The 21837-nt window shown below is 36.5% G+C and overlaps 3 protein-coding genes across 7 annotated transcripts; all 3 read left to right on the top strand.

Annotated features, from left to right (window-relative positions):
- Positions 1–4772: 4772 nt before the first annotated feature.
- On the top strand, positions 4773–11185 carry NEK4 (NIMA-related kinase 4). Of its 3 annotated transcripts, none has more exons than XM_011027817.1 (15): positions 4773–4910; positions 5823–6003; positions 6203–6269; positions 6668–6733; positions 6990–7036; positions 7130–7175; positions 7303–7383; positions 7487–7529; positions 7663–7712; positions 7801–7882; positions 7977–8026; positions 8178–8251; positions 8409–8460; positions 9233–9694; positions 10092–11168. In XM_011027817.1, exons 2-15 carry the CDS (start codon positions 5918–5920, stop codon positions 10713–10715), a joined length of 1830 nt encoding a protein of 609 aa, XP_011026119.1. In that variant the 5' UTR covers positions 4773–4910; positions 5823–5917; the 3' UTR covers positions 10716–11168. The 3 variants fall into 3 exon arrangements, with proteins under 3 accessions (XP_011026119.1, XP_011026118.1, XP_011026117.1); XM_011027816.1 differs by having other exon boundaries at positions 4803–4910; positions 5868–6003; XM_011027815.1 differs by lacking the exon at positions 4773–4910 and having other exon boundaries at positions 5054–6003; positions 10092–11185.
- A 105-nt stretch (positions 11186–11290) lies between these two features.
- LOC105126816 (2-oxoglutarate (2OG) and Fe(II)-dependent oxygenase superfamily protein) lies at positions 11291–15162 on the top strand. Of its 3 annotated transcripts, none has more exons than XR_842499.1 (3): positions 11291–11639; positions 12039–13778; positions 14055–14540. XR_842499.1 is itself a non-coding variant. In XM_011027814.1 (3 exons), exons 1-2 carry the CDS (start codon positions 11376–11378, stop codon positions 13155–13157), a joined length of 1383 nt encoding a protein of 460 aa, XP_011026116.1. In that variant the 5' UTR covers positions 11291–11375; the 3' UTR covers positions 13158–13195; positions 14737–15162. The 3 variants fall into 3 exon arrangements, 2 of the variants coding, with proteins under 2 accessions (XP_011026116.1, XP_011026115.1); XM_011027814.1 differs by lacking the exon at positions 14055–14540 and adding an exon at positions 14737–15162 and having other exon boundaries at positions 12039–13195; XM_011027813.1 differs by lacking the exon at positions 14055–14540 and having other exon boundaries at positions 12039–13195; positions 13345–14041.
- A 590-nt stretch (positions 15163–15752) lies between these two features.
- Positions 15753–19668, top strand: LOC105126815 (uncharacterized). The gene is made up of 7 exons (XM_011027812.1): positions 15753–16265; positions 16423–16536; positions 17721–18150; positions 18489–18713; positions 18860–18909; positions 18999–19056; positions 19148–19668. The coding sequence occupies exons 1-7, from the start codon at positions 15936–15938 to the stop codon at positions 19360–19362; spliced, it is 1422 nt and encodes a 473-aa protein (XP_011026114.1). The 5' UTR covers positions 15753–15935; the 3' UTR covers positions 19363–19668.
- Positions 19669–21837: the final 2169 nt, after the last annotated feature.

Here is a 21837-nt window from a genome sequence, read left to right as displayed (position 1 = left end):
GTAAAATCTCATGGCATTTGGAAGACACCATTAGTGAATTCTACCATCTGAGAGCATAAACATCATTTTTTGGAGTTGGTGGCTACAGAGAATGTATCTGCATTGACCAATGACACAGACATTATTCCATCCGAATTATGGTTTAAGTCCTGTTGCTGCAGGGACGTGTCCACAGTTTTGAAGATCCATAACCTCTGTTATTGAGTTGGCAGGATATGTGTAACCTGGCCCACATGAAATGTAGCGATACTGTTGTTAGCATCACACTGTGATAATTGAACAATAAACAATGGTTTTCACCAAAAACAAAAAGACAATAAACAATGGTCATTGGATAGCTATTGGAAGAACATTGAGCCTGTGTCTTGTTCTTGCCAGGTGCATGGAAGGAACGGGTAATAGGCCCACGAAAAGGATGATCTTTGAAATGGAACCAGAAAGAGAGTCTTGAAAGTGAGGGCAGTACTGGCACAGTTACCACGCAATGACGGATGGTGTGGATCGAAATAAGTCACGGAATATTGAATAAGGTCTGAAAAACAAACAACGAAAGGTGCGAAGGCCATCCTTACAAATGCATCCATAAGAAAATAAAGAGAGGAGTGTAAGGATATTTGGAGCTTTCAGAGGTCGGAGTGGAATATATGGTGGAAATCCTACCCTGATCTCACTGAATATGGACTCATGAAGGTCAAAACCTTTAAAGATTGGTAAGATTCCCTGATAGCAAATGAGAATTTTTCCACTCAAAACAATGCTGATTAAATAAAATTATGATCCATTAGAGCTAGCCTCTAAACATTCTGGACATAAGCTGCATTCTTTTATTTTTTTTCTGATTTTGTATAGATTATGTTGTTTCCTTCGACATGGGTTGAGCAGAAGAACATATATGAATTCGAAGGTGTCCTGCTTCGATAATTTTGAAGTGAAATCATATTCGTTCCGACAGAAAACTCAATAGTACCATACTACATCTGGGATCTTTTCCATTTCCTGGTACCATCATTTCTTTTTAGTACTGATGATGTCAAGCGATATATTAGGAATTAAACAAATGCAAATCAGAGTAGGATATGTGTGTTTTAAGTAATTTGCAACTTACATTTTCTTACAAACTTCAAAGTAAACTGAATACTGAATACCTTGGGATATGTTCAAGAGAATAATACAGAATAAAGAAACTGGAATTTCTAGAGGGGAGACATGAAAATGACAAAAGTCAAAGAAACAAACACTTCTACTGGTAATGACACTGCACATGATCCTGTAAGACCAGACTCTCTATTAACAACTACCATCCATCCCCCCTTCCTCGTTTCCATTTGCAGCCAGAATTAATTAAAGATGCTTAATCTTTTGTCCTCCTACGAAAGTTTTTTTCAGCCCCTCCTTCTTGCTAATCGACCTCCTCTCCTCACATCCCTAATCAAATTTTTCTTCAGGTATTATCTCCTGGGGTGTCGGATTCCTGCTGTCCCACCATAAATCATGAACTTGAAGTATATACAAATGGTAATGTGGGTAAACAGTATGCTAGTGGTTCTTCTACAGAGGTATCAATTCGACCTCTAGCCCATGCCTACTTTACCACTTCACACATCACCGATCGAATCCTGTTGGCCCTACCTCAAAAAACATAATCTTCACTACTCATGAGTACCAATGGTCCCAGTTCTGTGTCTACTTCATGTAGAACAACCTATGGTTGAGCAGTGGCAAGTGGCCCAGTACTGTGGTGGTTTCCTGGCAATTTGTTTCATAAGCAGGCAACGCAAAATTATAAATGGAACGTAGCGACATGGAAATTGTAAATAAAACACGTACGCTTGTAGTTTGTTCCAAGTATGTTTTCCACTAATTCCTTGAGGGTTTGAACTTGGGAATTTTTTAATCTAGACGAGTCACGTACGTGGGAATCAAAATCTTGTTATTGGCTCAAATTCTGCCTCCTAGCTATATGAATCAGGGAAGTGGATCGCCTTACCAGGAACCCTGCAGTAAAGTCTGTTGAAGCTTGTTGGATATCTACGTAAATGCTTTGGTGTGCCTAGTCAATTCTTTCTTTTCTTTTGACGAAACCGTCAGTTAATTATCACTGCTGGTTTTTTTTTTTGGTTGGAAAAATTTAAAACAAATAACTAAATATTAATATGGCTAAAGCAATTCATAATTTATAAGTTTTATTTTTTTTATTATGTAGTCAAAAACAGAATTAAATAATCAATAAATATAATACAACAATCATATAAATCAACAACATCAAAATTTTTTCATGAAAAACCCAATATTTACCTATATATTTTGGTGTGCCTAGTCAATTCTTTCTCTCCTTTTAACGAAAGCATCAGTCAATTCATATTTTTGCTAGTTATTTTTTTGTTGGAAAAATTAGAAATAAATAACTAAATATTAATTTGGCTGGATTAATTCACAATTTATAAGTTTCAATTCTTTTTTTTTTGTGCAGTCAAAAACATGATCAAACAATCAACAAATATAATATAACAATCACACAAATCAACAACGCTAAGATTTTTACATGAAAAAACCAGTGTCGGAAAACCTACAGGATTGTATTCCATCTGAAAACTTCTAATATCAACAAATAATGGGTTCACAATTATTCTCTTAGATTTAACTATATCAACCAACATATATATATATATATATATATATATCATCAAGAACAACTTATTCCTAGAATATAATCAGATTAAAGAGAGAAGTGTTTGAAAAAAACTCACAACACTAACAGGCTCGTTTTTTGTTAAAATAGTATGCTTTCACATAATCAATCTTCAATCCAACCGTCCAGAATGAAGAGTAATGTGTCTAGAAGTTGTTGTTAAAATCATAGCCTGATCCAACGGTAAATGAGTTGGAAATCAAAGAAAAAAAACAAATTGTTCTGCTGCCTTTTCTTCCTTTCTTTCTCCTGTTTTTCTTTTCTATTTTCTCTATTACCTTCTACAGTGATGATTGCCTTTTAATTCAGAGAGACAACACTTATTAATTAATGTGGTGGTCCCATCATCACATAATGCGAAACTATACACAATATTTTTCATGTTAATTTTTGATATGTTTCTTCTATCTTCAATGAAGTACTTCTCTAGCTAGTGTTTCCACCAAAAGCATAAAACTAAATGAAGGGCTCCTAAAATCAGGTATGAGATAACATTATCACACTTTCAAACATTTTCAATGCAAGAAGTTTATCATAGTTACCAAACTCAAGAAAACCTCAATAATTGACTTTGTGTTCAACCAATTTAAACCCTTATCTAGGTCATGTTTGCTTTTAAATTAAGTAAAAAGTTGATTCATTTAAACTTGAATAAACTAAAAGATGAAGTTGTTTTCTAGTTATTCTAATTAAATATTTTTTTTAAATAAATTTAATTTTTTATAACTTTTTATTCAAATGACATTTTATTTTAAAATGCTTGAAATAATTTTATCTTATGATAGAACTAGATTGATCTAACAATTTATGAACTGGACTTTAGACTATGGCTGAATATTAAAAGAGTATTTTGAATTAAAGTGTGGTGAGGTGAGATTAAATTTTTTTTTTTAATGAAATCCAACATATATATATATAGTTTATTTTAATGAAATCCAACATATATATATATATATAGTTTCTAGTGAGGTGTGGTTTGTGTTTTTAAAGGGATTCTATTTTTAAAAAATCACAACCACACTTTAATCTTAAATACACACTAATTTGGTATTGTAATTATACCGCATTTTTGAAGAATTTTTTTGTTGTTTTATCTTTAAATTAATTTTTTAAATTATTTTAATATACCATTGGAAAGCTCGAACGAGAGGAGGGAATTTGCCTGTTCTCCACTCGAAGTAGAATTGAGTGCTGACCACCTAGACAGCAGACGCTCTAGCATGGGAAAGCTCGAACGAGAGGAGGGAATTTGCCTGCATTGACCTCCTCTAGTTGGGACATGCGACCACTGAACTTCGAAGGCAGGAGCCAATCTTCCATTTCCTAAAAGGAAAAAGTTGGGCATCTTAGTAGTGTTTATAGGCTATCCGTTTCAATGAAATTTTGTTTTCACTTCGTCGACAGAACTTCGTGCCTTTTTCCCGGTTTACAAGACAAAAGAATGATAATACGCCATTTTAATGACCACTTAGTTGTTCCAAACATAGAACAATGCAGTGATTATTTTCTAAAATATTGTTTTTTTAATATATTAAAATAATATTCTTAAAAAATATTATTTTTAACACCAACCCATTAAAACAATCTAAAAACTCGAGACCCAAAACATAATTCCTTATAAATTTTTAACTGAATTGAACAAGTAGAAGGATAAAAAGGGGAGTTAGGGCCTGGCCCGAAGTTCATATAACAAACAGGCATGCTCAAATGGGCCTTCTATGAAATAAGGCTAAATATAGGCTCGAATGGAAAAGATTAAAACCCAATAAAACGAAATGGGCCTCTTGATTTGGACTGATGACACGACAGATGGACACCCCCGTGCACTGCTTTCTTTTTCACCTTCAGGCTGTCACAATCAAGAAAGGAATCCCAAAAAATAACAGTGACTAATGACGCTGCCATCTCACCCTCGCCTCTCTCTCTCTCTCTCTCACCATTTTGAATTTTAAATTTCTCTCTCTCCTTCTCTCTCTCCCTTGCTTGTTTTCCACTTCTTTTGCCGCTCCCACCTCTCTCTCTCTCTCTCTCGGTAATACAAAATAAAATAAAATAAAATACACAGATAATAATATTTTAAGTCAGTGAAGTTCCTTTATCACCCTCCTAATATTCCCTTGCAGTCAACAACAATGCCCTGAAAATTCAAATTTTCTGTTTCAAGATAAGAAGTTGATGCGTATTAGCTAGCCATGCGTAGTAATCAACTGTCTAATTTCAGGTACCCATCTTTTCTCTTTTCACGTCTTGGTTCTTTCTTGCTTTCGCATCCTCTGTTAGCCAATTTGCTAGGAAAGTGTGTCGGGGGCTTTTTGTTTATCTATTTGTATTTTGAGCTAGGTTTGTATTCTTTTCGCTTAGCTGTTCGATTACTTTAATAATTTTCTGTGGTTGGTGTTTCAGTTTCTCATAATCTGAATCCCTTAGAAGCTTGTCGGTGGATTATTACCTTATTCGGATGCTAAGTTGCAAAAAATCATTACGAATTTCTCAGCTTTTTTTTTTGGTTGGTAGCTGTATGTGATGGAGTTCTTGTGTATCATTAATTTTTATCTAGTAATTAGAAGCTGCATTTTCGGTTTGGTGAGCTATAAAAGCATGCCTATGATGGTGTAACTGTGTGCTTGCGTGTTAATGGATTGACTTGCACTTGCATTTCCTTTGGCTAGGTGTAGGGTTTTAGTATTACAATCTATGAATTGTTGGATTGTGTACTTGGGGGAAAACTAAAACCCTAGAAAACATGCCAACCCCAATTGTAATAACGCATGTGTGTTCAAGTGCATTGATTCTTGAAGCATTACGTGCTGTCTTGAGCTAAGTAATTTGGCTTCAAGTATTTGCCACCTTGTGTGGGGCTTACTGTGGCTTTTATTTTGCTTCCGTCCCTGTAACAACCAGAGGAGTTTGGTTGGTTGGTTCTATGGTGTGCAGTCGAAGTTTTATTTTATCCAAGATTACTATCTGATGAAAATTTGAAATGGTGGATTTCTTTTTATTACTTTTTGTATGTTAGTTGCTTTGCAGATCTTATTTTACTGTTTAGTTGTTGTTGATAATTTTATAGATATACTTACTGCCATAATTTATCGTGTTATCTTGCTTTTCTGTTTCCGGGGCATCATCGCTGTAGCTAATATTATTTCGTGAATAATTGGTGCGTCGCCGTGCTAAATAGTAAGACTATTTGGAAGACTCTGAAGGGAGGTGGGTTTCACAGAACTAGCCATGGAGCAGTATGAAATTCTGGAGCAGATTGGGAAAGGTTCCTTTGGCTCAGCTCTTCTTGTGAGGCATAAACATGAAAAAAAGAAGTGAGCATGCTTGCTTAAGTTTTTATGCGTATCGGCATGTGTGTGTTTATTGGCCTAGCGTAGCATTTGAAATTCTGAGTGTTTTTAATTTGTTTCTTGCTGTTCTGAATTAAATCCTGTGCTCTGGGAAATAAGATGTTTGGTATTCATTATATTCAATGTTTTTTTTTTTTTGTCATGGTTTTCCCTTTACTTCTAGATATGTGCTGAAGAAAATTCGTCTTGCTCGTCAGACTGATAGAACTCGCAGGTCTGCCTACCAGGAGGTCAGTGTATTTAACTTCTCTTTAATTTGAAGAACTGAACATGAACTATATTCCTTTTCTGTTTAAGATCGAATACATGCTAATAAGTTGTATCTTGAATGAATCATAAACATCAGAATAGGTTACACTTATGGAATTGGAAGAGATTCTTAACAAAATTTGAATGACTAAAGCTTCACACATGTGTTTGTTCTTAGATCTAGTTATGATTTTCTTTACTGTTGTTTATTGCTGGAGAATTAATTGTTTGATATGATGTATTGCATTTGCAGGACGTTGCTCTTTTTTCTTTTTCTTCATTTCTGGTGGTCCATAAATTTTAATTTATACACAGCGTTCATTTTTCACCAAAAGTTATATCTTCAGAACTTAAGATGATGAAGTTTTTTGTACTGCAGATGGAGCTTATTTCTAAAGCAAGTAATCCCTTTATTGTGGAATACAAAGATTCCTGGGTAGAAAAGGTATGCAGGCCTTATTTTGTGAGCTATGTTTCGAGAATCAGCTATTATGCCATTGAGTAATTGGTATTACCTTTTACTCATGTCTTAACTATATGGAAGTGGTGATAGTTAAACCCATTTTGATGTTGAATCATAGTGCTAAAACTTGAAAGTTCTTTTTTTTTTTTAAACTGTGATTACATGTTGAATCATACATAAGTTCGCTTCTATGGTGCTTTATTGTTGTGCAATTGACAACTGGCCTCTTCATTTCCAGGGCTGCTATGTGTGCATCATTATAGGATACTGTGAGGGTGGAGACATGTAAGTTCAATTCTTAATATAGTTTTCAAGAAAAGTGGATATGACTTGATTTGTTGTCTTCTTGACTTCCCATCCCCATTTGTTTTTCTACAGGGCTGAAGCTATAAAAAAGGCCAATGGTGTTCATTTTTCTGAAGAGGTAGTTGTTCTTGCATCACAACTGCGTTTCATTGACGCTGCTGCTCTATAGCGTTCATTTTGATGTCAAAAACTTAGTGAACTTCTTTTAACTCATGTATGTTCTGCCTTTGACTGATATTGTGCAGAAACTTTGCAAGTGGCTAGTTCAACTCCTGATGGCTCTTGATTACTTGCATGCTAACCACATTCTTCATCGTGATGTCAAAGTCAGTTGCACTTTTTGCTGCAAATACTGAAATAATAGTTGATATTTTATGTATGGAAGCTCACATATTATTCTTCTCTAATGGTGTTCCTAAATTGCTCCAGTGTTCAAATATATTTTTGACAAAAGATCAAGATATTCGACTAGGTAAATAATTCAACTAGTATTATGGTCATTCCTAACTGTCTGAGCTTGTTTATTCAAGATTCACTTGTACTTTGGTTTGCAACACTTGATGTTTTAATCTATACAAACTGCTTATAGACACCTATTGTTGCAGGTGATTTTGGTCTTGCTAAAATGTTAACTTCAGATGACCTTGCTTCTTCTGTGAGCACTATGTTTATGAGCTTTATTCCAATGTTTTGTCTTATCCCTGATATAATGATCGTGACTAAATATTCTGGTCCTAATACAGGTTGTGGGAACTCCCAGTTACATGTGCCCTGAGCTTCTTGCTGATATTCCCTATGGTTCCAAGTCAGATATTTGGTCTTTAGGTTAGCTACTCACTTGTTTAAAATCATTTAAACACAGCAAACTGATTTTTTTTTTATTTTTTTTCTTTTTTATGTAACTTATCGTGCTTTCCAGGATGCTGCATATACGAGATGGCAGCTCACAAGTCTGCATTTAAAGCTTTTGTGAGTTACTAATATACTGTTTGTAGAAACAGTATGGGCTTGTTTAGGATGTTGCTTAAACAAATTGAAGAATTCCATTTCATTGTGCTTTTCAATATGTACCTGGTGCAGATCTTCATAGAATTACCTTTCTTCTTTTTTCTTTGAGCAGGATATTCAAGCACTGATTAACAAAATAAATAAGTCCATAGTGGCTCCTCTTCCTACTGTGTACTCTGGTCCCTTGTGAGTCCACCTCTCACATCATGAATAAAAAATGTTAGCCATTTTGGCTTTTCTGATGTGCATTGATAGAAAGTTTTAGCAAGTCTTATAATTGTTAGTAGACTTAGTTTTCATGGTTTTTCCCTAATCTTTTTCTTTTTTAACGTAACCTTTTCAGACGGGGGCTGATTAAAAGCATGCTGCGAAAGAATCCAGAGCTTCGACCAAGTGTATGTTTTCTCCCTCCTGCCTCCAATTCCTGTTTGGTTTTAATGAGCATCTTTATATAGGTTAACAGGAAAAGACATTCAAACACGTCTGTATTTATACATTCATTGTTCTGTGGTCCTCCAAAGTGATTCTTCCTATGCATAATTAATCTAGGAGTACAAACCTAATTTGTTCGACTTGGAGAACAAAGTTTGTCTAACTGGCCAAAATGATTTGGAGATCAAAGTGGCAATAGGTTTAGGGTTGATTATCTAGTTCACTTCCGTTCAAGGGTCTTCAGACTCTTGTGGGTATCTGGGCTGTAAATATGCATTATTTGATCCCTGCTCCTGTGAATTAAGAAGGCTGGGCTTGAATGTTAGGTGTTGGTGCCAGAGTGTTACCTTGATGTTGGAGCCTTCTTGCGACCACATTTAAGCTTCAGGTTGTAGAGTACATAAAGTTTCCCAGAAGATTGCAAAATGTATTTATTTATACCTCGAATACTTATTGGGGAAATTCAGCACTGTATGACATCAACTACTTTAGAGTGGAAAGCAAGTTGGTTGGTTTGTTTAGTCTGACATCTATGAATTGTTCGCTTAAATTTGCTTTGTAGGTTATGATTCCTAACTGAAACCCATGCCTAAGTGTATGTCTCATCATGTTACATGTGCTTATTAATTTCTAGGGTGAATAGCTGCATGGTAGACAGAGCATATAGGTTTTATATCTTCAATTTTCTTTATAGTATTTATTCAACTTCTTGAAAATTAGTTCTTAATGTGCCAGGCTGCAGAGTTGCTTGGTCACCCACATCTTCAACCTTACCTTCTTAAGATTCATTTAAAGTTGAATGGCCCGAGACAGAATACTTTCCCTGTCGAATGGTCTGATTCCACCTTCATAAAGAAAGCTAGTTTTGTGGATCCACAAGCTGTTTCCAGTTTTACTGCCAGAGAAAAAAGGCGATCATTCAACAATGACAGGGCTTTGAATCCTAGCATATCAGGAACTGAACAAGACTCCCACCATTCTTCTCAAAGAGATCAGGAATCCCCAGCCCCAATTTATTTGAACCAAAGGTTCACTGAATTATCTGTCGGTGTTGTCCATGAAGAATTTGGTAATACGGCAGCAAAGTTCTCAACATATGCCAGAACCCCAAGATTGATGCCCTCAAAAATTTCTGCTACTCCTAGAAGGCAGTCAACACCATCCAAGATATCATATACCACTTCAAAGCGTGATTCGGTGAGTTTTAGGTATAGAAATGAAGTGTTTCATCTGTTCAAGTAGCATCTATACCTACTCTCATGTTTTTTTTTTCAGTTGAAACTTGGGAAATCTGACAACATGTTAGATGTGGGGCGTTTCTTTGATTATTTAGGTTCAAGTATACTGAAGGTGTCCCCTTGATCTGTGATGTGTAGATCACTGATATGTTTTAGGAGCATATTGTTATGACCTAGAGGGCCGCGTTATGCAAGCTCTAGTGCTGGCCTTGTCTTTTTTATGTTGGAAGTTAAGCTGTCATGTTTAGGAACACCCACTATGGAATGTGTTTACAGAAAAACACGAACAGCTCCTGATGAGTTAAAAAGCAGAAGCATTATCATTCGCTAATTTAATGGTATGCTCGTATTCGCAGCTTCCAGTTTCATCTACTACAGTGAGCAAATCTTCCCATACTGCACGCAGAGCATCTCTTCCATTTCCAACGAGAGCTGCAGCAGCAGGAACCCATTATAAGGCCAGTCATGGTCTTCTTCATAGCATGGATTCTCCAAACGTTTCTGTGAATGCTCCACGAATTGACAAGATCGCAGAATTTCCATTAGCCTCTTCTGAAGATCCTTTGATTCCCATCCATGGAACGTCAACTTCAGCACAATTCTCTTCATCGCCCTACAGCGTGGACTGCTCAATCACAAAGGACAAGTGTACAGTTCAGGTTCTAGAGAGAGCTATATCCAAGCACCGTGTAACCGATGCTTGCCAGCGAATTGGAAGTGAATGCTCAGAGCATAATCCAACAAGTGGTGTTTCAAGCCGTTCTTCCTCAGACTCTAGACAGCAGCGCCGGTTTGACACCTCGTCATACCAACAGCGTGCCGAGGCTTTAGAAGGATTGCTTGAGTTTAGTGCGCGCCTTTTGCAACAAGAACGGTTTTCAGAGCTTGGGGTGTTGTTAAAACCATTTGGGCCCGAGAAGGTTTCTCCAAGGGAGACTGCCATTTGGTTGGCTAAGAGCTTCAAAGAAACTGCAGTCTAGGAAGAAACATGAAACAAGTTGTCTTTCCTTGTCAACACACGCGTATAACTTTGTATTCCCATAGAAAATTAGTCTCAAACTCTCAAGCCTTCACACTCGAAGGTGCTTAGATGCAAATAAGGTGTGCGTATTGATCTCTCACGGGAGAGCTGTTTTTGAACTTGAAAGTTTTACAAGAACGATGAAGAGGGAAGTTTTGGAGCAGGCATCCAATTGACCTCTTGCCTTCCGATGATTCGGCCACCGTGGTGTATAGGTGTAACAAGTAGAGGCTTTTGGTCCAAACGGAAGCCAGATTTCTAGAAGCTTGTAATTTTAGATATAAACACTGTTTTTTTGCTTTGTGCTTGAGAAATGTCACGTTCCCCGTAACGTGATGTTTCTCAAGGGAGTGACTATTATAGTTAACACGTGTTCTTCAAGTTTAACAAGACCACTTTCCCTTGGTTTAAATAATTTATTCAGAGAAATTAAGAGACGAGTGAATAATTTTTATTGTCTTGATTTATTTCAATCCTTCCATAATTTAGCACATGAAGAAACAAACGGTTTCACCGTGGCCCAATAACAGTCAAGCAGGGCCCAGCAAGGTTCACAGTATGACCATCGTCCTGCTTTCTGTGTGATCGAGTTCGACGATGCCAGAGAGAGAGACAAGACATGGCAGAAGCGGGAGTGTTAGAATTGTATGAGCTGCACTACTCTGATTTGTTGCTGTTATCATCAACTTCACCGGTACCAGAAGAGGGAGAAGAAAGAGCGGAGAAAATAAAGAAAACAATAATGGAAACCCTAGGCCCAACTGGCCCAGGACTTCTTTCCATCACTGGTGTCCCTAAAGCTTCCATTCTTCGAAAAAGGCTCCTCCCTCTCGCTCGCAAGCTCGCTCTTCTCGGCCACGATCGCCGCAAACACATCCTCAAGGTTTTGTTTTTTTCTTATTAAAAAAATTATTGAACTTTAGATTGTTTTATTTTTCAAGGTGCCAGTGTTTAAAGTGACTGGATTGGATTGATGAAACTATTTTAACCTCATTTATTGCTTGGGGTGGGTTATAGCTTAGCACCATTGTTAATATCGAAAAACGGGAAAGCAAAAATCAATGCGGTTAATGCATCAGTTCTTTTTTAGTATTTCTACTGTTTTCTTTAAATGATAGTATTTTAAGCAACAAAGCATGGAATTAATTTTTTTTTTCTTGTGTCTGCTTACGGCGGTCATTGGATGGCGGGTGCGATTGTATTTGAGTCAGAGCATGGTTTGTGGGCTTCCCTACAAGTGTTGATCTTTCAAGTTTTTTTTTCATTTTCCAATGATTTGCAGGAGCACAACTTGGGTAGTGATGTTCCTCTGAAGAACCCGGATAGAAATGTGTCCTCTTTTGCAATGCAACTCAAATATGCTCAAGCTCTAGAATCTGCTCTGGATAAAACGAATAATGGAGGCCGTTGTAATTTGAATTTAGAATCAGCTCATCTGGATGACAATGATGATGAAGAGACAGGCTCTCCGGAAGATGAATTTGCAAATCTTTCTGATATCTTTAGGGAGCTGGGATATTGCATGATGGAGCTGGGGCTTCGTGTTACGCAAATATGTGATATGGCCCTTGGCGGTCAACAGTTGGAACGGAGCTTACTGGAATCAGGGACAGCAAAAGGACGCCTTATACATTACCATTCTTCTCTAGACAACCTACTCATAAAAGCAAGTGGGAGAAGGAAGGGATCCACAAAAAAGCAGGCTTATTGTGAGAAGAACCAAGTGCTGTTATTAAGAAGTGAGCAAAAGCAATCAGAACGCTGTAACTTGGTTGCAAGTGGTAAGGAAGTTAGATCAAGTGGAAATCAGGGAAACCTATGGCAGCAGTGGCATTATGATTATGGTATCTTCACTGTTCTGACAGCACCCATGTTTCTTATGCCCTCCCAATTGTCAGAAAATACCGCAACAGATCAATTTCTAGTTTTGTGTGATCAAGACTGCCCTTTCCCAACTGGACATTCATATTTGCAAATCTTTGATGCCAATACAAATGATGTCCTCATGGTGAAAACTTCTTCAGAAAGTTTCATCATTCAGGTCGGTGAATCGGCTGATATCTTATCGAGAGGAAAGCTTCGCTCAACCCTTCATTGTGTTTGCAGACCCCCAAACTTAGAAAATCTAAGCAGGGAAACTTTTGTTGTGTTTTTGCAACCTGCATGGAGCAAAACTTTCTCATTCTCAGATTATAATGTGCATCACAGCATGTTAGGTCGCCATTCTTCAAATGAGGGAGATGGCCTTACTGAGCATGACTTTAATGAAGTAGCTCGAGAAATTCATAAAATCGTTCCCCCACTTTCATCACGGTTGAAGGATGGGATGACATTCGCAGAATTCTCACGTGAAACTACCAAGCAATATTATGGAGGCAGCGGTTTACAATCAAACAGTTAGCTCCTTGCCTTTCTATTAGCAGTCGGATTCAATTTTGGGTAAGACTTCTGATTTCTGTTCTGTTATCTCTTTGCTTGATGTTTTTTATGGGTGAAAGAGATGGATATATAGATTAATTTTGTGAGAAAATAGTTTCTTGAATCAAACATATTTGGTAACTCACCAATGACCTACCTTCCTTGTGTAGCTAAAGATCTGCACTGGTTTGGTCTCTGTGAGTTTCATGATACCATATAATGTGAGCAGTTACCATAGGCCTTTGAGCTTGGTTGGGTGGTTGCTATTAGTATATGACAGTGGGGCTATTTTTTGGAATAAAAGCTGCAATTTAAGCTACTGATGCTTCCATTACCTAGAACAGTTGATGGTGGATTCTTACATCCTGAATATAGAGACAGGCGGACCGGCAGATAATTCGTCTTCAATGGTCTGTAGAGGGACAGGTCCAAGGTTACTTCATATTTGCTATGAAGGGATGATCTTTGAAGTGCCAATCATAGCTTCTCTACATGTCATTAAGGTTGACAAAGTCAAGATGCAGGCGCTGTCTTCTCCTTGATTTCTAGCTGGGTCAGTCGTGTTCCTTCCATGTAAGGGAGACAGCAACTGGATTTAGATTAGGTGTGCCCTCAAGTCTCAACCAAAAGTTTTACCTTAAAAATGATTACAAACGCCTGTTTCCGTGTGAAAACTCTATTTTGGGTTTAGATATTGGAGAAAGGTAATAACTTGCAAGACATGAGGCATGACACCTTCGATTCTAGTTTTTTCCGTCGTAGACTAATGGGTTTTTTGACCTGCGAGATATGTAGAAAGAAATAACCCTGTATGTGCAGATGGAAAGGGTCCAGCAATTCCAATATACTTTCTCTGGTTACTTGATTGTTTGACCCGCAGTGTCTGTTCTAGTCAGTCTTATTAGCCAGGCAGGCCCCTAGCCTGGCACGAGCCCACTTTTATGATGTACCACTGGCTATGCATTGAGACACATAATCTTAGTGTCTCGTTGCCTGTTCCATTCGTTAGCCGTTTGAAACGGCTAAACGAGAACCAGCAATCCTGTTTGCCATGCATTCACCATTTTGATAGCAACTTCGTTATGGTAATGTTGGGCAAAAGTTTCTGGGGTAAGAAATTCTAACATAGGGCCACAGTGCTGAACACTTCTTTTACATACATGTAAGTTTTTATTTTTTTTATTGTAGTGTATGAACCTTACTAGCAGCACCCAGCCTGAAAAAAGTAAAAAAAGAAAGAAAAAAAAAGAGGTGGGGTTGGAACGGCTTGGAAATTTCATTTCATTTCATGTAAAGTGACAAAGAATTAGAGGTTTGAATAAATTAGCTTTGAAAATGTATTATAAAGCTAGATCAACCATTGAAATATACATGTGAAATGCAAGGGAAAAGCTAAAGGTGGGTAGGGTGGCTGCATGATCATAGAGTGAATCTGGCGGAAGGAATAAAGGGCATCTCTTTATCCAGTGGAGATCATTGTGCAAGAATCGCTCTAGAAGACTTTTATAAAAGAGACCCGGTTTTCTTCTTCTTTCTGATTTTAAACTCTTGATTTTGTACAGGAAAAAAGAAAAGAATCATATAAATGCAGGCCTTTGTGACGGGGGAAGAAGAGGAGGAGGAGAACAAAGCAGAGATGATGACGTGGATAGGCACGCGCATTTTAGCGCAAGTCTCCCCTCTCTTAAATGGACAGGGCAGGCAGCTTTGTGTCTGAAATTGTAGAGGCAAAACTGTGAACCTCAATTTGTTTGGACCTCTGAAGCTTGTCAGCCTGGGATGTCGCCAAGCCTCTGAGACATTCGTCCAGGGGGGGATATATTAATCACAATGGACCCCATCAAACGTGCTTCCCAGCCTCTCCCTGCTTCCCTTTCTCGGAGCTCTTAAGGTGTCCACATTATCAATTTTGAACAGGATCTGTATAAAAAAGTACATGTTGATTGGACCCATTATTCAGAGAAGAAAAAAAAAAATTAACCCGTTTACAAGTGCAATATTTTTTTGTTTTAAAATGTTTTTTAAAATATATTTATTTTCAAAAAAATATTAAATTAATATTGTTTTAGTATTTTTAATGATTTTAATGTGTTTATGGAATTTTTTTTAAAATTAATATATTTTAAAATAAAAAATACTTTAAAAAATATTATGTTTCATAATATTAAACATGTTTTTTTTTGTTTTATTATTTTAAATATTTTTTTATCATGTTAATAAAATAACATAAAATTTATTGAAAATCACTTTTAAATTATTGATTTTGTAATTTTTCAGATAAAAACATTTAGAAAAATAATTTTTATCTGTGTTACCAAGTGTTGGAATTTTAGGCACCATTTGTTTTGAAATTTTTTTATTTTAAATTAATTTTTTTAAAATCATTTTAATTATAAAAATATTATTTTAATATATTTTTAAACATAAAACATTATAAAGAACAATCATTACAAAAAATGATGAGTAGCTCACAGTGCCGCTTGTTACACAATGCTTGTTAATTAAGTACTGTAGATAATTATTAGCTCAACCAATCATAGAGGGCTGATATCAGGTTCCAAAGTATCATGCCACGTGAAGTACTTTATTTACCGTGTACCAGACCTTACCATAAATTTACAAAAAGCAACCATAGAGGCATAGACCATCGTCCCTATAAAGTGACTGGCCCCTAAGCTCCTACAACCTTTGCGGCTCAAAATTTGTACTCCTTGCTACTAGTTCCAACCCCACAGGCTCTCTTCTTGACTCAACAGCTACCATGGAAGAGATCCCTCTTCTCAACCTTCGCCGGCCAGCTAACAGCCCATTCTGCAGCAATATTCCACTGCCAGAGAGCCCAAAACTGCCAATGGAGTTCTTGTCAAGGTCATGGAGTGTCTCAGCTCTTGAAGTCTCAAAACCCCTCTCTTGCATGGCCTCTAACAAGTCTGCTAGCAGCTCTACTTGTACCGACGCTTCTTCTATACCGGAAGATGTCACCGGTGAGATGACCGAGGAGATTGTGCATACTAATCCGTTTGCCAACCAGTTTCCTTTTGCTTCTTCTGCTACTTCCCAGCTTGTACTTGAACGTATCATGTCACAATCAGTAAGTCCACATAATCACAGGCTTCAAAGTTTTGAGATTTTGACTGGCCAGTTGTTATGTTTTCAGACAAGAATCCATTTTCTCTTATGTTGTAATATTTTGAGGAACTCTTGGTCGAGCTTATGATTTTACACTTGAATTATTCTTCGTGTTGTAGGAAGTGTCGCCACTGGCTTCAGGGAGGCTCTCTCACAGCAGTGGACCTTTGAACTTGACGGAATCAGACAGCCCCCCAATTTCACCCTCTGATGAATTTGAAGACATTGTTAAGGTCTTGTATACATTTCTTTTCCTTGAAGATAATTCATGTCATTCTATTTTGTCCAAGTTTTCTCGGGGTAGAGGCTAGAGATAGAGAAGACATTCTACCACCTATAAGCTTTTGTATTGTTCCAATGACACTTTTTCCCCTTTACATCATTTTGAGTTGTCTTTTCCACTAAAGAGGCTGTTAGTAATTGCGTATTCGATTTTTTTTAAGTGTATTTTTAGAAATAATTTTTTTTAAAAAAAATTATTATAATATATTTTTAAATAAAAAATATTTTTAAAAATCATACGATACCAAACAGATTTAGTCTTCCGTAATCTTTAAAGAGAAAATGAACAAACAAAAAAAAAAAGGTTGCCACCTGAGATTAGCTGTTACTCCATGGCAGACCCTGGCATTTTTTTTTCCTTAACCATGGCACAGTTAATATTTTTTTAGTTAGTATTTGGTAGGGCTAAAGAGATTGTTTTTTAAAGTATTTTTTTTATAAATATATTAAAATAATTTTTTTATTTTTTAAAATTTATTTTTAATATCAATAATTAAAAAAATTAATTTTAAACATAAAAATTCAATTTTTTTATAAACAACCGTACACCCATGTCGTTAATATGTTTTTCTTAATTGTACATGATTAATTAGTTTGACAACATGTTTCCATTACCTGGACTGAACTGGTCTTGTTGCTTTACATTACTTTGAAGCTAGAACTTTGAGTCCATCATTTAGTTATTTTTTTTTCAAGAATGTGTTTTCTGGTATGCACTAAAGAATTCAAAGATGTGATGGTTTCCAGTATAATAATAATAATAATAAATCATTTATTTTTTTATTTCTTACCCTGGCATATGAACTCAATCAGGACATGATTACATACTTACGAAAAATTCTCACCCTGTCCTTTGATGTGGTCGAATTCATTAATAAAAAAATAACGCTGAAGAACTATTCAGGTCTCAGGTACAAAAAAATATCTGCAATCTTCCCAATCTCTCACCATTTTACCCCAAAGAATCATCCTTTCAGTTTCAAATAGATGTATATGCAAGCTTACTGTAGTTTGTTTTATTTTCTCCTCAAGGAAATGAACAGAAATTAGTGTTTTCAAAGCTGGAATGACATACAACCTCTCTAGTTGTACATGCACATTTGTTGCTGATGATACTTTTGCGTTCTCTGTGCAGTATTTTCATTCTCACAACACCTTGAACCCCCTATTCAATGGTGGCCGTGCCAGTGCTGGACCTGGTAGTGGTGCCCCTCCAAGTGGAGCCAAGACAGTTGGGAGGTGGTTGAAGGACAGAAAAGAGAAAAAGAAAGAAGAAACTAGAGCCCGGAATGCGCAGCTCCATGCAGCTGTTTCAGTTGCTGCGGTGGCTTCTGCCATAGCAGCCATTGCAGCAGCCACAGCTTCTTCAGCATCAGGAAAGAATGAGCAATTGACCAAGACTGACATGGCCGTGGCATCTGCGGCTACATTGGTGGCTGCTCAGTTTGTGGAGGCTGCTGAGGCTATGGGCGCTGAGCGGGACCATCTTGCTTCAGTAGTGACCTCTGCTGTGAATGTTCATTCACATGATGATATCACCACTCTAACAGCAGCTGCAGCTACTGGTATGACTTTTCACTTTATGCCTGATAATGTTTTGCAAGTATTCCTGCAAACTGTCCGTTTCTAGCCCGCATTTTGAAAATTTAAGATAGCCCATCGAAGTTATACTTTAATCGTTTGGTGAATTGGGTTTCTTTTTGGGCTGTTAAGACATACTTGATGATCGTCCCATACAAGCCACTTTGGCCTGCAAATTTGACAAAATTTGGAGTGTCGATGATGTTTTTTACATAAGTTTCATGTCCATCAATACTGTTATAGCTGCTACAGTCCCTTAATCTTAAAGCACTTCTGGATGAAAAATGGAATTCGAGGATGGTTATTTTCCTTTCCTGTTCAGCTCTACGGGGGGCAGCAACCTTGAAGGCAAGAGCATTAAAGGATGTTTTGAACGTTGCAGCGGTAATACCAATGGAGAGAGGCATTGGAATCCATGGTTTGGGAAATTATGTCCTTCATAACCGAAGCTACAGCGGGGAGCTTTCCAATGGGGAGAATTTCTCGGGTGCCTGTAGTGTAGAGTTCCTCGCCAGGGGCAGTGAGCTTCTCAAACGCACCCGCCAAGGTAAATTAATCATCCAACATTTTTTCATCTGGTTAGTTTTATCACCACGGAACTGAATATTAAACGGTCTACATCCGTCAGTCTTTCTATATCTCCTTTCCTCTGGAGAAAACAAAATATAACAGTCAATATTGATGTCATTGCAGGCGATCTGCACTGGAAAATTGTCTCTGTTTACATACACAGAACAGGACAGGTGAAATTTTTTGAAATGTTTTAACATCTTATTAACTAACTTCCAATTTCTACGTAATTCACCTGAAATATTATCTTTTTTCATTTTAGGTGATGCTAAAGATGAAGAGCAGACATATCGCAGGAACTATCACCAAAAAGAAAAAGAGTTAGTATCCTGTTACCAACACCGCCAATTACTTAGGAGCACAAATTGTAATTCTAAGACCCTTACACTTGACATGTCTTGTGAGATACAGATGTGGTGTTGGAGGTTTGCAAGGATTTGCCAACATGGCCAGGGAGACATCTGTTAAAGGGTGGAGATCAGCGTCGATACTTTGGACTGAAGACACTAACAAGAGGTATTGTGGACTTCGAGTGCAAGAACCAGAGGGAACATGATATCTGGACTCAAGGTGTTTCAAGGCTTCTCTCTATTGTATCCCAAAGAAAGAACAGAATCTCAATCTAGCGTTCCACTAGAACTAAAGGCAGTGGGTTTGTTTTTATGACTAATTAGCTAGGCTTCTGAACATACAGGAACCACTGTTGATTTTATCCTTCTCGGAAATGTAAGTGCAGTGTAGGCATAAAAGAGGTTTGCTTTTGGAACTAAAATGATACTAGAGGGTAAAAAATCATGTACATGCTTTCATCTTCGGTTTGACGAAGTAAGGGAAGCAGACTACTGTAGTTATGGCACGTTAAAGAAGTTGACTACAATTAGATGGTGTTATTTAATTTAAAATGGTGGTTTGCCAAATTTCTTCCAGTAAAATTTTGCTAGGTGATGTTCTTTCCTTTTGGTGCAAGTCTTCCGGGAGTTGGTGCAGAAATACTTCTCCACTGAATCATTATACATGAGTTATGGTAAAGCCATAATTAATCATCTATGGTTCACTGCATTTTATGAGCAACAAAATGAAATGAAACTTAAGTTGGAAAAACGTCCTTGTTGAGTTCAAGAAAGCAGCAAACTCTTAATGTGTATATACCCGGATCAGAGGAAACAGCAGAATGGCAATCAGGGAAGCACAGACAAGAAGGGCCCAAGGAAGCTGAAATCATGACCCCAGTCTCCTTGCCGCCTAGAAAGTGTACATAGTGAGACAAACCACGGCCGCAAAAGTTATGAAGGCAGAACGCAAAATAACCTTCCCTGTTATGAAATCAAGATAAAGCATCATCAGTGATCCTATTGTTGAAACGAGTAGGAATTAATAGAATTCGCCAGTCGACTAGCAATGGAACCTATTGTAAATAATGCTAATTGAATCAAACAAGGCACCTACATAGTTGAAACTGCTTCCTAGTATGTTTTAAAATGGAAGGAATACTTGGAACAAATGTGAAAAGCAGGAGTTTGAACAAAAATACTTAGCATTCGGAGGTACAAGGTAATGGTACTATGATCACACAACTAAAATTTAATCATACAAAATTATAACAAAGCAGAAGATCAACCCTGAAATAGAACAAGTTAAAAACACATACCGATCAAACGAATAACAATGATAACTATGTATATAGCCAATCTCGCCATAGTGCGCATGATAAACTTGAAATGGGATGTACTGAGACAACTAATAGCATCATTAATGGAAAATGTTATATTAAAGAGCTAAATTGTATATAGCCAATCTCGCCATAGTGCGCACGATAAACTTGAAATGGGATATACTCAGACAATTAAGAGCATCATTAATTAAAAATATTATATTAAAGAGCTAAATGAAAAAAAAAACTTTTAAAATAATATGAATATAATTTTTTTTATCATATATATTTCAATGGTACTATATTTTAATATATTTTATGTTAAATTAATTTTAATATAATTATATAACTAATTTAAATATATTTTATGTTTTAGAACTTTAGATATAGTTAAAAATCTTATGAGTATTCAGACATTAACAATTGAAAATATAACAATAACAATTCAAAGTCAAATAATAATAGTTGAAAAGTCAAACAGTAATAGTTTAAAGTCAAACAATAATAATTGAAAATTCAAACAGTAACAATTCAAAATCAGACAATAATAGTTCAAAATCAAACAGTAATAATTTAAAATTAAACAGTAACAATAGACTTTCATATGAATGCTATAAATAAGAATATAAAAGAATTGAGTTATACGAACACTTGTATATTGAAATATTGTTTGCCTCAACGCGTTGAAGTGAAAAAATAAGTTGTTGGCTAATAGCTATAAAAATAATTGTTGGCCAATAATTATTTATTTTTATCTTTTCTACAGGAAAATATAGAAATGACTTTCACATAATAAATAGCTAAAATAATTATTTGTTTATCTCATATATTAGAATAAAAAATATATATATATAATATAATTTTTAATATTCATTTAGCTCTTCGATTAAAAATGCTCTAACTAGCAGTCGTAAGGCAATTATTATATAAACTTTTATAATGAAGATCCAGCAGTTCCTAAGACCGTCCAGTACAGCTGGATATGTTTCCACCTCTACATCTCCGTTCTGCCAGGGATGTGTCCACATCGTCGACATTGGTCGACTTTTGTGCTTTTTAATGGAAGGTTGGTTCTCCAGTGATGAAAATAGAAACTGGAACGTGGGAAAACGAGAGAAATTGGTAGCTATTTGGGAGATGAAGGCGGGGCAGATATCTCAAGGCAAGTTTTTCAATGAATCAGAAAAATATAGCAAAGAATATACTTGAGCGATCATAGTTTATGTTTCATTCCTTCCTCTAGAAGGTTTCCCACGTTGTCGAGCCTGTATTCCCAGAGAACATGTATTTCAGCCAGCAGGTCATCGATCCATCAACTAAGCCAGCAGCTCATCCATCCATCAACTAAGCCAGCAGCCATCTCTTGTGCTTGGCGCCCGTTCTGAGATCACCCAATCCACATCGAAATATTTTATCACAATTGGGCAATCGCACAGCATATATTTGCCTA

Source organism: Populus euphratica, unplaced genomic scaffold (assembly GCF_000495115.2).
Source record: "Populus euphratica unplaced genomic scaffold, PopEup_1.0 scaffold30.1, whole genome shotgun sequence".
In the NCBI taxonomy this organism is placed as follows: domain Eukaryota; kingdom Viridiplantae; phylum Streptophyta; class Magnoliopsida; order Malpighiales; family Salicaceae; genus Populus; species Populus euphratica.
Note: the sequence above shows the minus strand (reverse complement) of the source record. Positions and strands in the feature narration are given on the sequence as shown.

Bases quoted from the DNA above. Each gene is read 5' to 3' on its own strand.
- LOC105126816 (XM_011027814.1), top strand. From the start codon at position 11,376: ATGGCAGAAGCGGGAGTGTTAGAATTGTATGAGCTGCACTACTCTGAT. The intron at 11,640-12,038 runs GTTTTGTTTTTT...AATGATTTGCAG, and splicing joins GCCGCAAACACATCCTCAAG to GAGCACAACTTGGGTAGTGA.
- NEK4 (XM_011027815.1), top strand. From the start codon at position 5,918: ATGGAGCAGTATGAAATTCTGGAGCAGATTGGGAAAGGTTCCTTTGGC. The intron at 7,037-7,129 runs GTAAGTTCAATT...GTTTTTCTACAG, and splicing joins TACTGTGAGGGTGGAGACAT to GGCTGAAGCTATAAAAAAGG. The intron at 8,252-8,408 runs GTGAGTCCACCT...TAACCTTTTCAG, and splicing joins ACTGTGTACTCTGGTCCCTT to ACGGGGGCTGATTAAAAGCA.
- LOC105126815 (XM_011027812.1), top strand. From the start codon at position 15,936: ATGGAAGAGATCCCTCTTCTCAACCTTCGCCGGCCAGCTAACAGCCCA. The intron at 18,714-18,859 runs GTAAATTAATCA...ATGTCATTGCAG, and splicing joins TCTCAAACGCACCCGCCAAG to GCGATCTGCACTGGAAAATT. The intron at 19,057-19,147 runs GTTAGTATCCTG...TGTGAGATACAG, and splicing joins TATCACCAAAAAGAAAAAGA to ATGTGGTGTTGGAGGTTTGC.